Raw genomic sequence first — 12,774 nt, forward strand, 5'->3', positions numbered from 1 at the left:
CCCCTCAATTTTCATTTGCTAGAATTCTCCTTTCGGTTTTATTTTATGAGCTGTACATGAATGAAATGGTGTAGCCCTCCTCTCACAAGGCCAAACCTCTAAGGCACTGAAGTTCATTGATTGTCAGTCTTAAATTCTTGGATCTAAACCTCACTGTCTCACCTCACTTGTCTTTTTCCAAAACAATAAACTCCATTCTTTCATACTTTGCAATTGCTAATGCTATTCTGCAAGCAAAAACACACCACAGGTGGTGTACAGCTGATAAAATGTGTACTGATGTTTCCATCAAACCCACATAAGAAAAAGAATGTGACACATAGAAAAGAAAGGGGGAATGACTTTCTTTTTTTTAAAAAAAGTGGCACTTTTATATAGTGCAGAGAATTTTCCATTTAAAATTTACATATAGATGTTTTCATTTTCCATCAGCCACTGCAATTTTTAGACACACTAAAGATACATTTGTACTAATTTCTATTCATTTCTATTTCTATTTCTGTGTAGTATTTTTACCTGTGGCTCATCTTTGGGGAATACCTCACTGATGTAATGAATACAGACAGTGAACGCCACATGTGTTTTAGGATCACACAGTGTTACAGTTGCATATTAACTGTAGGCCAAGAGTGATGAAGCATAAAGCATATTGTGTTAAGTTTTACAGCCAGACATTTTCTTTTCTTCCTCGATATCAGGTCTCTCTGTTTTGTGCAGTACTGATTTACATCCACTAGATGGCTGTAAGTCTTCATTTAGTGGCCAGAAAATCAGAGGAAGGAAACATAATGAGAAGTGGATTTAAAATGGCCTATTCTCATATGATGTGGTAATACTTGGAAAATCTCCACCACCTCTGTGTTTTGTTCAGTACTGCAGTCACTGTCAGTCTCCCAATTTGCATGTTGGTGTCATCGCCCTCACACGATTCTGATTTTCCGTCCGTCTGCGGCATTATGTGCCACCGTTTCACAGGTATCCATCCTCACCCACTCCAGTGCTATTGGATTGGATCACACTCACATTTTGAGTGATTTCCAACACCAGGTTTCCTCTGTGCCTCTGACACGAAACCATGATTCATCCAGTGTTACGCTATTTGTTTTTTTTTTCTTTTTGGGAAAGTATTACATCCTCTGAAAATGCAGAACTAAGCTACAAACATTGCTGAAGCTGTTCAATTTTCCTCTGCTTGTTTGTCATCACAGACACACGAGAGATTTCTCATAGTTTTAAACTTGCACATGAATGGCTACCCCTGACTCTCCAAACTGCACGTCTGCTTTTCCCTTTTTTCCCAATTCAAATTACATGTTCTTTTGGCCATTATTTAACTAAAATCATATCCTACTGATCTGCAGTACACAAACAGGTCCTCAGCCACTGTGAATTAAAGTCAGTAAGAAGTCTGGGCATGTTGTTTGTTCATTATGTTTGTTATGTTACTTGACCACTGGCAGCCAGAAACACAGCCTACTACAGGTATTGTCATGTCTTTGAGTCATTTATTCAGGGTGATGACACATACCTGAACCAAAGCCCATCCTGTTTTGCTGCCATGAAACTTTCCCCAGGCAAAGTACAAACGGAGAAAGTGAAACCACGATTACTGACCTCAATCAAAACTTAGATGCAGGTCGGAATTTTCAAGAAGTGCAAATAGTAAACAACATATCGTGACATTTTTTCGTTCCTCTACCAATTTGACTGTGGCAGTTAGTTTGATGCAGTGATGTCTGATCAGATAAAGATAATCATGCTTAGGTGCTGATTGTTTGGTTTAATCAAAATGCATTAATAACTGGATATTCTTGACTGAACAGTTGAGGAAGTACATTTTTGTACCCAGTGTAGAATTATGTAATAGTATTGAAACTGATCGACCTTTACACAGTAGGAATGTACAGTATTTTCCTCCTGGCGTGTAATAGGTTCTTAAATGTTATGGCCCATTAACTTCACTCTTGAGTATATTGTATACTTTACTCATTTTACTCATTCTTACTCTATATTTTCTGGTGTTATTGACCTGCAAAAATTTAGCATTCCAAGTTAAAAGCTTCAGTAATTTAAGGCTGAATAAATAAACTATATTTGTGTTGAAGTATTCTAATAAATCCTTACTCACACTCTGTACTTTATCCTGCTCCAGACTAGTGTTGTGTTATGTAATTTTAGTCTGCCATATTTAATATAAAAACATAGAATAAGAAAGGGGAACTGGGAAGAAAAACAGCAAGGCAATGACTTTCGATATTAGCAAAGAACTAGTTTAACAAGGATAACACCTACTGCACTAATCAGACGTTCCTTATAAAGTCAAAGCTCTTCACTGCTTTATTGTCCCACTGATAATGATTCTCGTTCCTCTTTTTTGTGCGAGTTGTGGTGAGCAGGAGCAGAGGGCCAGCCCCAAAATGCAGATACAATCTGGGCCTGCTGTGTTTGCCTTCAGCAGCATACAGGGGAAAGTACCGTCTGGATTACTCTTTGTTCTATAGATACTCCGGGCACGGCAGAACACTGTCAGACCTCAAAACGTCCTCATCACATGCGCACACTGAGCTCAGGAAGCGAGCACACGCACTGCTTTGGTGCATCGCAGAGGAAACTCAGGACCTGTAAAGTCATCAGCTTTCAACAACTGCCTTCTTGCGCTCCCCAGGCTCAGGCTGCTCTGAGCTCTGCCTCCGGACCGACGATGCCACAGCCTACCCAGCAGTTCCTAATCCATGTCCTCCTGCTGTGGACCACCATCCTCTCCATCATCCAGGCTGTGTTCATCATCATCGTCTTCACATCTGGACATCGCAGCCTGGTGAGACTTCTTAAAACATACTCAGATTGAATTTATAGATCACTACAACATCTCATGGCCATGACTGATGAGATACAAACTTTATTTTTTCAACTTGTACAACAGTTTTCCTCACATCACATTTGAATGAATATAATGAATGTCAATGCCGGTAGGTTAAAACACCTGTGCAGTGCATCTGTCTGTCTTGTGGTTTTGGTAGTAGCTGGCTCTCACAGCTGGTGAGAAAGACACTCCTGCCTGTGGTCTGCAGCTGGTTACAGAGACCCCCTGTCATTACTCCCAAACACTGAGAGCTGTTGCATAGTGTTCAGATAGAAAGGTTTCAGTACATGTGCAGGAGATAACTCAAAGCAGCACAATAAACACACTGGCAGTGAAGCCCCACTGGTATACATGTATAGGAAATGTAAATCTAGGATTCTGTTTGACTGATAATGACATGTGTTTACTGTTTAATTAAATATTTTAAAGGATAATGCTTTTGATAGAAAATATGTTCCATTCAAATAATTGATTTGCCATTTCATAAACCAATTTTCGTAATGCCTTTTAGAGAACTTCAGTGCCGTTACTACACCTACACCCTTCATTCACCGGCACTTTTGTCCTTCAAAACCTCTTGTAAAATTTATTAAGAGCATATTCTGTGCTTCTGTTTCCTTCTCCATTCTCAGAACAGTAGCCCTGTAGCACCAGCGCGCACAGTCCAATTCCAAGCAAACAATACGCCTTCGGTAAGATAACCACAGCTTCAGAGTTTGTGCTTCTCCTGTTGACCTCACTGTGTTGTGTTTTACATATTCTCTGAACACGCATGTTCTTGTTGATTAAGATGTCAGGTTATCGTCATCAGGTTCGGCAATCCCTACATTCCAGATGTGCAAATCGTGCAGACCAGGCAGATCTATTTCAAACGACTTTTCTTCTGAGTTACTCATGTCAGACAGTCAAACCGCTCTCCTCACGTCTTGGAGGAAGCACAGTGACGTCATTGCCACATTCGGGGAAATGCCACTAAAGTGTTGTCTCTTCATTTTCCTTCAGAAGATAATGATTGATCTGTTCTGTTCTCACTGTAAGATGGAGATGCTCTCATCACCATGTTTCAACACCAAATTTGTATCTTTATAGCTGGTCTGTGTGTCACAGTGGGAACCATGCAGGCACCACACTTAATGTTAGATTTTTCTATATTTTGAGATTAATAGGTCTCTTCCTCTTTCAGCCGCCTCCCCCTGACTACGGGCTTCTCTTGGGCAAAGGCCAAATGATCACCTATAGGGCAACTGCAGGTAAAGCAGTCCTATTTTAAGTATTTCCTTTCTCAGAATGTATGACTGCTCACAAGCTGTTGGATGTACATAATATCCTCATGTCATTTCAACACTGATTACAACATTTGGTGATGCATATTTGCTTTGTATGAAATTACCACTCAACACAAGATATTCAGCATACAATTGGAAGATAACAAACTCTAACAGCAGCCTTCTCTGTCACCCACAGTCAATGGCGCATTTAAATGGGAAGCGAGGAATCCAAGTAATGAACTGGTCTCAGAAGACGGAAAAGATCTGCAAATAAAGAAAGATGGATATTACTTTGTATATCTTCAGGTGACACTGAAGTCATCTAAGTGTCCATGTAACGAAACAGGGGGATTGAAGAGCCCGGTCAATATGACGTGGAACAACGACATCCTCCTGCAGGGTGGGATTCAGACAAGCACATGCAGCACGGGCCTCCTGGGAAAGGCGCAGGTGCTATCTGGTGGAGGGAAACTGGTGTTCCAACTGCCGACCTGTGAAATCGATGAAACTGAATATCTCACCCACCTGGATATCATCTACATGCGCAAGCCTTAGATAAAGCTCAGATACATTACACATCTATATTTAAAATCTTTGGCATCCTCCAGTGCACTCGTCCTGCTCTGAGCAGCACCTGCTCAGATGCATAGATGATAAGAGTGTACTTGTTGCTCTCTTGTTACCAAACACATCTCTGTCTTTGCCTTTGGATCACCAGATCAGCAAATCACTTAACTGTCTTCCTGCAGTCAGAGTTGACTGAGCTACAGAGAATGGATGAAAGGGCTGGATTGAACAGACTGTCTTTTACCTACAGGCTGGGCAAAAACCTCACCCTGTTAAATTCTGGTCTACTTGAAAGAAAAATCCACCTTAAACAAGATTTTGCATGATTCAATTACTTTGGCCAGTAAAGTAAATATACTATACAGCAGCTGAGGATTGGTCTAAGGTTGAGGTCATCACTACAGGTCTTTTTCTCTGCAGTGGTGCTTGAGGAAGATTTTTTTTCCAAACTCAGCTGTATAGTGCTACAGAAATAATAGTGTATTGTTGTTGTTTTTTTCTTTTTTGTGTGTATTTGTGGTGGGGGGGTGCAATCTTACTTGATTGTTTGAATTGTATTTCCTCGTTGAGGTTTCTTACATTCAAAATGTGTTGTAGTTAACTGCAAGAATGTATTATTCTGTGCCACAGCTATCGGCACAACTGTGTTATTTGCACAGCTCTCCTATTTGCTACTTGATGATTTAGTTCTGGTTTTGAACTGTGCAAGTTCTATATTTATGTTGTATTTATTTATTGCTTAGCTTAAAATATACAAAGTATAGAGGTTTATAGCGTATTTAACAAAATTCAATGGACAGGTCAGTAAGAAGCCAATGATTATATGTCACTATGTGACAATAAATGTTATTTTGTGGCATATACTGTATATATATACATATATTGTTAGAGAGTCACTGGAATGTATTTGCCATTTTCGTTATTCATTATTGCAGTAATATGTAGCTAGAATTGTACAAACAGGACAATGTGGTTGGTAAATGTTTAAGAAAAATGAACTGGGATTTATTTGTTTACACAATCACTCAAAATCACAAGTGACTTTTTCCAAAGTCTAAATTTAAAATGAAAAGTGAAATGACTTCACAGAACTCACCTCCAAATCTCCGTCGCTACTTGCAGTACACATTATGACACGTGAAATCACAACTCGAGGTGGTTTGTGCGGAGAGTTTCATGTGTTAAGAGATGTTGAGAGAAATATTTGGTTTTGTCAGTCATTTTCATTTGTTTTTGATGCAAGAAGGAACACGCCTGATGGCTTGTGTAAATCTATCAAAACAATAATAATAATAACTTTATTTGTGTAGCACTTTTCTAAAAACAATGTTGATAAAGTGCTTCATACAATAAAACCAAAGCATTAATAAAAAAAAAAAGTTATATTTGAGGTAAACAGGCAAAACTTAAAACATATCAACAAAGTATGATAAAGAGCAGGTCAAAACATAACATGCACGTGTGACGCAGTTCATAAAAATAGGTTTAAAGGGTTATACAAAAGATAGAAGACTCATCAGTGATTCCAAACTCCCCAACAGCAGTGCACAGGGAGTGATTCATAGTAAAGTGTGTTCTTAGATTTAAAGGAAGGAACTGATTTTGTTAGCCTGATTTCCTCAGACCTTTAGTCTTGAGGCTGTGGAACAGCCAAAAGGGGCCTTCCCTGAGAATCTAAAGCAGTTTTTCAGCTCACAGAGAATTAAATGGTCAGCAGTATCGCTGAGGGCTAGACCTTTCTGTGCCTTAAAAGTAATTAGTAAAATCTTAAAATTTATTGTAAATGTTACTGGTAGCCAGTGCAGAGGTGCTTAGACTGCGGTGACATGGTCCCTATGTTTAGTGTATGAATTGTAGCTGCAGTATTTTAAGCAAGACATGAGATTGACTTCTGACTGAAGAAGGTATAGAGAGAGTTGCAATAGTCTGGACAAGATGAAATAAAAGCATGCATTTCCATCTTTAAATCAGCACAAGATAAAACGACCTTAATGTTTGACACGTTTCTGAGTTGAAGGAAACAAGACAGCACAACGCTCCTTACATGCTCCTCAAAAGTCAGGTCACTGTAAAAAATTTCTGCATCGTTTCTAGATGTAGATCATGTAAGATTCTTTTTATTGCTGGACTGCTCAGATGGGACTAGTTCAGCTTTGCTTTCATTTAACTGAAGACAGTTTTGTGACATATGGCAATTAATGTCCGTTTCTGAGAGTAGTAAAGCAGTTGGGATCATTATATCTATGTGTAGATATAATTGTGTGTCATCAGCATAGCTGTGAAAAGAAATATTATACTTGTGAATTATATGACCTAGTAGAAGCATGTAGACGTAAAAGAGGATGGGGCCGAGAATTGAGCCCTGCGGTACACCACAGGTGATGCCTGCTGTGTAATTAAACCAACTCAATGCTGAGCCTGAGATGCCTATCCACTGTTTAAGGCACGCAATCAAAATAGCATGATTTATGGTATCAAAAGCTGAACTCTTCTTCACATCAGCTGTGAGGAGGAGCTCATTAGCTATTTTAACAAGGGCTATTTCTTGGCTGTGTAAAGCTCTAAAACATTTTTTGAAAATATTATGATGGTTTAGATGGAATATTAATTGGTTGAAACCATTTTTTTTCTAAAACTTCAGATAGAGAAGGCAGTTTGGAAATGGGTCAAAAATTAGTCAGAACAGATGCATCAAGGTTTGACAACTGTATGCTTAAAACCAGGAGGAAAAGATCTGAGGACTGGCCAGAGAACAGTTGAAAATAGACAGAATGCTAGGACCTTCAAAGACACCTTTGAGACTTTCTTTTGGATGATGATGTCATCTGAGAGATATTATCCTTTAAGAACAATACAGGAATTGGTTGAAAATCATTCCAGTGCCAAATGAAATTACCACGATGAATTAGTGCTTTCAGTCATTTTTGAGACCCTAAAGTAAAAGTGAGAGTTCATAAGTTAACAGTGAGACCCTGCAGACAATGAGTCACTAATAGATGCTCTTGAGGAATATTCCCTCTATAACAAGATAAAAAATCTGCAATTTACACAAACATCCCACGTCATATATACTGACCTACATCACAAAAGTGATGAAACACCCAAAAGGCCACTGGAACATGATTAGTCATTACAGCCAAGACACATATTTTCCAGGTTACTGAGGTTTCATTTTCCAAACCTCAGCCACAGAGTGCCATATCTAGTACTGCTCACTGTATTAGCTGTTGCCACCACAGCTTTCGATTACACTGAGGAGAGGTCCAAGATGTTTAATCCAAAGAGCAGACATGCCTTGTTACCACCCACTCTGTCTATTTATTAGAAGCATCTGCATGGGTTGGCTTGTTCCTACCCATGCTTTCCGCTGCCCGATGTTAAGGCAGGCGGTACAAAAGTTGTGTATCCACCTTAAGAAATGTGGCGGCTTGTGTGAAAACCCTCATCACCTCTTTCCATTGCTTTGACTAAAATGTCACTGTGACATGCCTTTACTGTTCACTCATTGAATAGCATGCTCTGCTGTTATTTATAGAGACAGTTAATGATCAACACATTATATTGAATGATTTCCCAGAATTCAAGACATGTGACAGGATTTTTAGTAAAAAAGCACTATTATAAATCCAGCTGCTGGACTTTATACCTTAATTTAAGATTACTATCAAATATGTGCAAGCATAAGGAATGAATTTCCTGTTTGTTCTCAGCTCCTTGACCCTGTTTACAGATAATTTAGATGTCAGCACCCCCCTGCTACTGTACCTCATCTAGAGCCCAACACAAGGGGACAGCATTTAGCTGTGGGCTGTGTGCTATGTATAGCGACCACCACTTTCAATTTTGCTTTGCATAGAAATGTCGCTCTGAGTGTTGCACGTTTCTTCATTGCTCTTCATACTGACGCTGCTGACAGTATCTCGGCACAGCGATATCTGACAGCACAGCCCGGCTTTTACGCTGGAAAATGTTGGTTTCATATGAGGAAATGTGAATAATTAGCTTGAGAATGTAGCCAGCAATAGAGTACTCTCATCCCCCGCGGATTCTCTGTAAAAGTCACGTCTAGACAAAAGTTAAATGATGAGAGAAAAACCAGCATCATGACTCTCAACCACACAGCTGTTGCATTTCCCCCTCCTTTGCTATGATAGTCTCTCACACCTCACAGGTCAGCCAGCGCTGGAAGATAGTGACTCACACATGCATTGAGACGCATTCAAGATACATTACAATACAAGGAGAGTGTAAAAATGTCAGAGCCAAGGCTACCCATGATTTGACAGATAATATGCTGACTAAGGCGTTCAGACTGTATATAGCCAAAGCCTGAACTGTGATTAGTTTCAACTCAGGCTGTTAAACTGATTTGAACAAAACTCATGAACGCATGCCTGAGGGGCAATGAAGCTGAGTTTCACTTAACCAACACACCCACCTGTTTAGTACACATGCACACACGGTCCTGCTACAGTACATTCTTGCTCTCCAGATCTGGGGTTGGAAAGTGAGTCAGGCAATCTGCTGACACCCCCTCCCTCCCTGCGGCCCCCACTACCACTTCCGCTTCAGTTTACAAATATACAACTCTGTGGGTGTTTTCAAGAGCGGCTTCTTCGAACAGACGGAGCTGAAGGGAAAGTGCAACGGTGACTGCATGAGAGATGCAAAAGACAAATAACAAAAAGGCTGACTCGTTACACACGCATGCTTGTCACCGTGGTGACGAAATGTAAACGATCATGCAGAAGATAAGCTGATCTGAATAAGCAGAAAAACCTAAACTGTCATGCATGTTGTGCAGCTGCACTGTAAAACAAGCGTCACAGCATAAAAACACTGCAGTTAAAGGTGGTTCACACATTGACACAAATGTTCGGCCTCAAAAAATACACGTTTACACTATGTGGCGTTGGAGGCGTTGGAGTGAGTGGGTGATGCATTGCTGCTGCTGAGACCACTCAGCAAAGGCTCGAGAGCAGCCTCGCCAGGAAGTGAACACAGTAGCTCACTTCAGCTGCATGAAGGCCTGTAGGAAAGGCTAGAGGAAAACAATGAGCAAGACTTCAATAAATCAATATCTGTTTATTTTGTTGTTTTATATACATTGCATAAATACAGTGGAATTAAAGCAGTTCTATCATTCATTCTACCAATGGAAGAACAAACAAATAGCGTGCAGTATGTGCCTCAGCTAGAATAAAAAGAAGTGTGTAACGTTACAGTTTTTATGCTTACATTTTAGCATTAACATGACATATATATTTATAGCCTGTCTATGATGAGTCATTTTGTAACATTCAGAAGGTTAAGTTTAAAGTGAGTACGTGTAAGCATATAAAAAGTCCCTGATGTGAAAAGTGAAAGGGGTTTCGTCACCACAGTCTTTACAAAGAGACTCATTAATCCTCGGAAAGATTCTCTAACATTTTGCATCCGCTTTTATTGACTCTTACCCCAAAATTTCAGTTTCATGGTGAAATATCAATGTGATATTTAAATCATATAAGCGCCAAAAGTGTTTTCAGAGAATTTGGATCGCACAACTTTTGAGGCATTATTCACTTTCACAAAGAGAGCATCGTCTTTGTGGAGGTGAAACACTCCACCCAGGTAGCTGTTGGATAGCCTGTTGGTGGATATTTTTTCAGAGTATTTTCTGGATAACAGAAGGGATATGCTTTTCCCAGCGAACAGTTTAGTGTCCAGTTCAACAGAGTGGTGAAATATACCGTTGTCTGAGAAGGAAACCTTGGAATAGACGTAGTAAAAACCCTCCTTCAGAATTAAAAGACGTCCGTCATTGTAGTCCATCTTGTAGAGGAGAGGGTCTGAGTCCATGTTCCATGCCAGGATGTAATTTTTATGAACTATGCTTTCTCCAACTGGGAAAGAGCAACAACGTGAAGTCTGATTATTTTAAAAAACAGCTTTTAAAATGAGGAACACATTACATAGAAAAATGTTTTGCCCAAACCGCATGATTACCCACTTTCACTAGCAATAACCACGGCAATATATGCAATTTATTTTCTGCCATGGTAAACAAGGGACATCAACACTGGTCTCACCTGTCAGATGTGCAACCGGTTTGGAAGGAAGAATATCAAAACTGGGCTTGGTAGGTGGAGGAGGGACGTCTTCACCTGTGTGACGACCAGATATAATGTCTCTGATGTGGATTAAAAAACTGAAGATATTCATGAATTGAGTAAAAAAATGCTGAGACATACCTGCAATGATCTTAGAGGATGATGCTGAGGTGCCCTGCAATGCAAATAAAATGTTTTACCTCGCAGTTGCATTTGTATATTTGTGAGCGTGAGTTAGCACATGCACATGTGCAACAGACGCCATCCCCCTTGGTGGATATGCAACCCAATTGTGAAAAAAGGTGCAAAAATGTTGTTAAATGTAAATTAGATGCAAATCTTTGCAAAATTCTCCACATCATAAAATCTGAATAGTGTTTAAGGACCCCTTCGTGTTTTTTTTTTTTGTTTCCACGATGTTATCTTTCTGCAGAACAAAGCAGGACTTTCTGGTAATGCACAAAAGGTAGATCACAATCGTGCTACAGGAAATAGACCACTTCCTTTTCTGCGCTGTCCCTTGTGTGTAGATACTCTACATCAAACAGTTTCATACCAAGAAGCTATGCCCCCCCTCCACCTCCCCAAACCCGTGACTGCTGCCCTCACACAGAGCATCACATGAGTACAGGAAACTGAGTCACAGTGACCGTCCACCATCATGGAACATCAAGTCTGCATGGCCATGGCCCCCGGGCACGCCAAACTGAGTTCCCTGTAAATGGGCCGGACTTTAATGTAATTCTCCATCACTACTCCACTCTCTTCCCCATAAAAGTAAAATTAATTTCCCTTCAGCAGTTTTTGGAGAAAACTGTATGAGTGGAGTGTCAGTATAGTTTCTACTGTGAGAATCTTTCGCCTTACTGATGCCTTACGTTCACTGTGTGACAGCAAAGCACTCTGTGACTGAAATGCACATATTAAGAAGTTACATAAACAATGATAATTTACCTTGTATTGTATATTTATTATATAAAACTCACAAATGTTGAAATTTTACATTTCATGATGTCCTAAGTCCTAAGGTCGCTAATTTCTGTATTTTGCTATCGTTGTCTAGAGATTTGACCTCCATAGTACAATACAATAAATATGCATGACTCCTTTGTTTCAAGAAAATCAAGATATTGCTGAGAAAACCGGAATAAATCCCATTATGAATACTTACAACCAGTGTTGAAAGGAAAATTAACTGGTGTTTTGGGCAAAAACTGCAAGTGAGAGGTGAAAGGTGTTAAAGCTGAATGAGCTTTCATGACGAAAGTGAGATCACAGTGGTTCAACAGGAAATTTAAGGAAACAAAAAAGAAGTGCCGCAACTCTCAGTTGACAAGAAATCAAAGGGTGAAACTGCGGAAGGTACTGTAAGTAGACGCAGGCTCTGGGATGGGGTTGATACTCACAGGTTCATGTTGGTAGAGACGGTAGATGAAGCAGGCTTCTATGGCCATGCCGCACAACGCCACGGCCACCAGCACGAACAGCAGGGTCTGTGCCACCGTGGCACGCCGTTGTCCTTGTCTCAGCCTGGGTGGCACTGGGGGCCAAGGGGCACGGCTGTCCACCACATACGGAGAGGGATATCCACCCTCGGCCATACCTACAGTGCTCTCTGCGTAGCTGAAAAACGATGCAGTGTGGAGCTAACCGCTGCTGTCAGTTGTCAGAGGTTGTTGCTTCAGTGTCACGCAGACAAGAGACAGAGACGTGTGAGAAAGTAGCAGAATGGGTTGGCTCACTTGTGGTTGGCTCAAGTGGAGACATGAGTAGTCAGGGTACAGAACAGATTCAGAACGATGTATCACCAAAGCATATTGTAAAGCTCTCAGAGCAGCCCCCCGTCCGCATTCAGTAACTGCAAACATCAAAATGAAAGTGCAGTTCATGTAAAGTGCAGCTGCAGAACCTGACAGCCGATCAGTTATGAAGCCTAAAGTTAGCAGGCGACATCACAAACAGGAGACCAAGCACAGTGCCGCCT

At 40.4% G+C, this 12,774-nt stretch overlaps 2 protein-coding genes across 2 annotated transcripts; one reads left to right on the plus strand and one right to left on the minus strand.

Annotated features, from left to right (window-relative positions):
• Positions 1-2,444: 2,444 nt before the first annotated feature.
• LOC121621283 lies at positions 2,445-5,907 on the plus strand. The gene is made up of 4 exons (XM_041957694.1): positions 2,445-2,818; positions 3,496-3,555; positions 4,047-4,113; positions 4,328-5,907. Exons 1-4 carry the CDS (start codon positions 2,552-2,554, stop codon positions 4,684-4,686), a joined length of 753 nt encoding a protein of 250 aa, XP_041813628.1. The 5' UTR covers positions 2,445-2,551; the 3' UTR covers positions 4,687-5,907.
• A 3,870-nt stretch (positions 5,908-9,777) lies between these two features.
• On the minus strand, positions 9,778-12,697 carry tnfsf14 (TNF superfamily member 14). The gene is made up of 4 exons (XM_041957385.1): positions 12,197-12,697; positions 10,932-10,965; positions 10,770-10,844; positions 9,778-10,583 (listed from the first exon to the last, which is right to left on the minus strand). The coding sequence occupies exons 1-4, from the start codon at positions 12,389-12,391 to the stop codon at positions 10,195-10,197; spliced, it is 693 nt and encodes a 230-aa protein (XP_041813319.1). The 5' UTR covers positions 12,392-12,697; the 3' UTR covers positions 9,778-10,194.
• Between the last annotated feature and the right edge of the window lie 77 nt (positions 12,698-12,774).

The sequence above is a fragment of the Chelmon rostratus genome, chromosome 17 (assembly GCF_017976325.1).
Source record: "Chelmon rostratus isolate fCheRos1 chromosome 17, fCheRos1.pri, whole genome shotgun sequence".
In the NCBI taxonomy this organism is placed as follows: Eukaryota; Metazoa; Chordata; class Actinopteri; order Chaetodontiformes; family Chaetodontidae; genus Chelmon; species Chelmon rostratus.